At 40.4% G+C, this 5,167-nt stretch overlaps 1 protein-coding gene across 1 annotated transcript in view; it reads left to right on the forward strand.

The window, feature by feature from the left end:
* The first annotated feature begins 365 nt into the window (after positions 1 to 365).
* Positions 366 to 5,167, forward strand: part of hip1rb (huntingtin interacting protein 1 related b) — a 25,809-nt gene continuing 21,007 nt past the window's right edge. Inside the window, exon 1 of the mRNA XM_037681030.1 lies at positions 366 to 629. Coding sequence (XP_037536958.1) covers positions 546 to 629 — 84 coding nt within the window. The 5' untranslated portion in view covers positions 366 to 545. The remainder of the gene's footprint in view (positions 630 to 5,167) is intronic.

Genomic DNA, 5,167 nt, shown 5'->3' on the forward strand with positions numbered 1-5,167 from the left:
AATGAACAAGGTAAACACCGTCCTGTTGTTGTGCATTTTAACGTGGCACAGCATCAATCCCACCTACCTCTGATTTCAGAATGAGTTTTAATTTCCCGGTTTGTGTCATCGATGCCTGCCCGTATGTTTTAAACCCGGATTAGACCCGGGATTAATCCAAAACATAATCCTGATGATGCAACGGGGACATTGACTGGATGGACATGAGAAAACGGAACAAACGTACAGTATTAAAAAAGCAACGTAGGGAGAAAACTACCTGCCTGTAAGAGGACGTGGAGGACATGACGATGATGAACGTTACCGCCCACCTTCTGGGGGAGGATCCTAACGCATGACGTCACACCAACGGTCACCTCCTTCTTTCCTCCTTCTGCGGCGGCACATCAGCAGTAATGAGGCTCGGCGATGTCCTTGTGTCTCTCACACTCGGATAGGACGACGGACCCGGACGCCCTCACCTCATTTGGACCTTTTTGTTGTGGTTGTTGTTAAAAAGGAGGAAGGTAACTCCCTTCTGAACGCGCCGCAGTGAAGCTGAGAGGATGAACAGCATTCACACTCGAGTGAAAAGCAAGCGGACGGAGGCTCACCTCGGAGCCGAGAGGGATCATTTTGACAAGCAGCAGGTAAATGTGAGAGTGGACTGACTGTGGGGTGGAAACTGGGCCTGTCTGGTGCTTTACTGCATAGCACATTACTATGACCAAATAACGTCAATGTTAAGTGGTTAATGAACACTTAAAGGTCATAAAATTAAATTTACCTTATAGCAAAATGATTAAATCCTGTTTTTTTTGTGGTTTTTTTCTGGCATTGCTACAGCTTTAATTGGAATTTAGGTTAAATGCCTTTCAGTGTAAAACTGCAGTTTAAAGCAGTATGTTTTCATTATTTTTGACATGAGTGAATTTCAGCTCCAGCTCTATTACGCCATTCATTCCTTCCTGTCAGGTCCTTCCTGTTTGTCCACCTGTCCTCCATTACTCCCATTTAAAACCCTCCTACTCGATGGTTTACCTGGGGAGGGCTTGTCTTGCCATCAGTTTCTCAGACAGCAGGTGTGTTTGTGGTTTGATTGGTTACTTCACTCCAAAAAGCTTGTATGCTTTAAAGAGTTAAATTAGGTTTTATTTACATTCTTGAGCCAGTGAGTCATACTGGGACCCACAGGAAAGCACACATCCCAGTGAGAACTGAGAAACACGAGGTTCACACCAGGTTGAGTAAATAAAACAAATTGCTGAGGAGCTGCCTGCCGGTTGTTATCTGAAATGGGCTGAGCTCTCTTTTTGCTGAAAAGAGAGTTGTAAAGGACATGAGCAATTTCACAAGAGGTGATGGCTAAAATTGGCTGAGTTATAGACAGTTTTGTATTTTTTATGGTCTATTGCATGCAGCAGCCATCTTGAATTGAGTTGACTCTAAAAAAAAGTTAGTTTCAAATTTTAAAAGACAGGTTTACTCAGTCAGTACTTGGATTATGTGTTGGGGATGACTCACAGCTACTACCACATTAAATCTAGCTCAACATCTGTAGAATTGGCAGAGTTGATGAGAATTTTGTGTTGGACAAGATTGTATAGCTGTGGCGGCCATCTTGCATTAGACTAAGCCCAATCATCAAGTCTATTGTGGAGGTACATCTACTGATTACTTTGAGAAATTCATTAAAATCCATCTGTTTTTTGTAGCTAATCCACACACACTGGCACAAACGTAATCGCTTCTCACCTACAATTAAAAAGAAAACGATGTTCACAACAATAGAAATGTAATGCATTTACCTGTTTAAATAAAGGTTGAATGAATTTAAGAGTAGAGGAGACTATTTGCAAAGCTCTTTGACAGGTTTTTAGTCAAAACAAAACTTATCCTACGCAGCAAAAAGCCTGTTGTGCAATCCTAAAATGGCAGCAGCAGCAGTAGTGAAGCAGATTAAAACCTGTTGGTGGAAGAGGAAAGTTTTTGGTCACTTTATCAGACTGCAGGAATCTTGGCTGGCTGAGATCATTTGTCTCGATGACCTGTTCCCTTTTAAGATAAAGAGCATGACGTCAGTGAAATTACACTTTTTCAGTGTCGGATTTCACCGCAAGACTAAATGTATGTCATGAGGCAGATATCAAACTGACTCTGCTTTCGTATTTGGTATTGAAACTAGACGCCAAATGTTTTGGTTGCGAGTCAAATTTAAAAACAAAAGTCGTGATTTTATGAAATTTACATAACAACAAAAGTGGCCATCAAATATGCTGGTAACTCAAATCTAAAACTTAGTGTAAGCGAACACAAGAAAGAATATCTCTATACATGTACATGACTGTTAAAAAATAAAACGCCTAGCCACTGCATTGTTCTGTGGATTCATGTTTTAACACCTTTTAGCTGAACTGTCATCTTGAGATCAAATACAGGTTGGTGATGTTAATGTGAAATTGGAAAAGATTAAAAAATATTTTAATCTAGTTTTCAGTAGGTTTTATTAAGTTTCTTAGTATCAAAATGAGTTGATTTGGTAATTATCATAATTACTTAAAGGCCAAGACTTATTAACTTTGTTTTGTTGAAAAAAAAAAAATCATATTGGCTGTTTTTATTATTTTGGGAGTAAACACCTTAGATCAGTTATTGCATTTAGAGAGTTTTCACATTAGCTTTACATTGCAGCCACATCATGCATTTAGACTTCTTCTTTCAGCTGTTCCCTCTCCAGGGGTCGCCATGGCGAGTCTTCCTCCTCCATTTCACTCGGTCCTCTGCATCCTCTGTCCTCACTCCAACTACCTCCATGTCCTCTTTAACTGCATCCATATCTCTCCTCTTTGTCTTTTTCCTGGCAGCTGCATTTCTAACATCCTTCTACCAATATACCCACTGTCCCTCCTTTAGACACGTCCATACCATCTCAGTCTGGCCTCTAAACTTCATCTCCCAGTTGTTCAACCTGTGCTGTACTTCTGATGATCTCATTCCTAATCTTCTCCATCTGTGTGTCACTCCTAAGGAGAACTTCAACATCTTCATTTCTGCCACTGCCAGTTCATTCTCCTGTCTTTTTGTCAATGCCACTGTCTCCAGACCATCATAGCTGGTCTCACAATTGTCTGGTAAACTTCCTTTGACTTTTGCTGACATTCCACATGACTGATGTGGTTGAGCCCTGTTCACTTTTGGTTTAGCAGCTAAACATCTAGCACAAGTTTCTTGTTGCTCCACTCAGCCTGAAGCAGATCAAAAGCTCAGATTCTTTAGGATCGTACAAACATGAGAGGAAGTTTAAATTTTGTGGTTCCTGTATTCCTCTAAAGGCCACACAATAAAGCTTTTTCACACACCATGTTCAAGACAGGATTGATGCACCTTTTGTTGAAATTCTGCACTTCTTCTTAAATCATGGCATCAGGGGAGCCTCCAGAAATATTTCAAAGGGGCAGTCAGATGGAGGCCAATGTTGGTCTTGGAGTGGCACATTTTAACCAAATGGCAGAACATAATTTCAGGACGTTTATACATATACATTACCACCCCCACCCCTTCTTGGTGACACCCCTGTGCAGAGATGAAGCAGGGGAGCTGAGGATGCTACATTTTTAATGATCTCAGTGAAAATGGTTACAGAGCAGATACATTGAGGAAGACCGCTTTAATCAAGGTGTCTCTCAGCTGATTCTGGGACATTGTGAGCAATGCACTGAAACAACCCTGAGCTGCCTCTCTTCATGAATCACCTGTGTGGAACAACGTTCATTTGTCACCTTTATGATGTGACCCCAGTTTTTATGGGTAGCTTATTATTAAAATGGTAAAAAGGTTTGCCATTTAACTTAGTCTTAATTAGTTAATGAAAAGCAGCAAAACTTAGTTGTTTTTTGACATATTGCATTTACAATTAAATCATAGTTGTTTGGGTGAGTGGTGGCACATAGGTTAGAGAAAGGGAGCCTGCGGTAGGAAGGTTGCCAGTTTGACAACCCCCCCGTACTGACAACATAAAAAATGTGGGTGAGAAAGGTGAAATGCCCACACCCGCCTCCACCCTCATTTGCCCCACTCTGAGCCCATGAGCAAGGCTCTTAACCACCACCATCTGCTCCCCCGTGCACCCTATGGCAGCTCTCTGCTCCTCACAGAGGGCTGTGGTAGCTCGGTGGTCTGTTGTTGCATCAGGAGGGGCATCCAGTGTAAAAATCATTGTCTCCATGCGAGTTAGTTCTCTGTGGCGGCCCCTGAAGAAGGGAGCAGGTGAAAGAAAAATAAATAAATATTAAATCATTTATATTTGTTTTTAAAAAGTCCTAAATAATTGTTCTTTGTCTACCACTATAGTTTGTCTTGTTTCTAATTAGCAAGTAGCAACCAGTAGATGGTTTTCCTTTTCTTAAAACAAACAAACAAAAAAACACATTTATCCAAAAGTACTTTAAAAAGCTGTTTTGTCTAATGTTGCTGAAATTCACAGCATATTCAGAAAATGGTAGGCTGAACTATTTTTGGGCCGTTATTGTTTAAATGAAGCTGCAGATCCGTCACTGCTGCTGTCTTGAATGCAATCCCTGGACAACATTCAACAATGAAGCTGACAATGAATCAGCCATCCTGATTTAGGAATCGAATGACTCTCAACAAGGTCCAACATTCCCACTGGTGCACTGTACAAAATTAGACAGATTTAATTGTACGTTGTTAAACTAAAGTGCTTGTTACATTGGGGTGCTGTACTGTTTGTTTCTTATTATAGAGTATTATTGCACTGATTCTTCTGCTTACTTGACTGAAACTCCTCTGCTGCTCGTTACACTCGTTCCTGATGGATCTGCTTTTTATGTTGGCCTCAACATCAAGGTGAAATCTGTCTCACAGAGTCCTGTGTGTTTGTACTGTAGTGTTTGGTTTATTCTGCTCTTGTTGCCTGAGTGAGCGCCCATCAGGGAGGCCATGATAAACATGGACTCTGAGTGGAAGCAGTGGTTAATGAAATGCACAAGTTTTTTTTTGTTTTTTTTTTCCCTTTGTAGGATTTTACATCAGTTCTCATAAACAAATTAGATTAATTTTAAATTGGTTTAACAGCTATAGCTATTTGTGCCTTTGCAAAAAATGTGCCCATGTGACTTCATAACATTCATGAATGTGATTTTTTTGTTTTTTTTGTTTTATTATTATA

This window comes from Nematolebias whitei, chromosome 8 (assembly GCF_014905685.2).
Source record: "Nematolebias whitei isolate Nwh7 chromosome 8, NemWhi1, whole genome shotgun sequence".
Taxonomy (NCBI): Eukaryota; Metazoa; Chordata; class Actinopteri; order Cyprinodontiformes; family Rivulidae; genus Nematolebias; species Nematolebias whitei.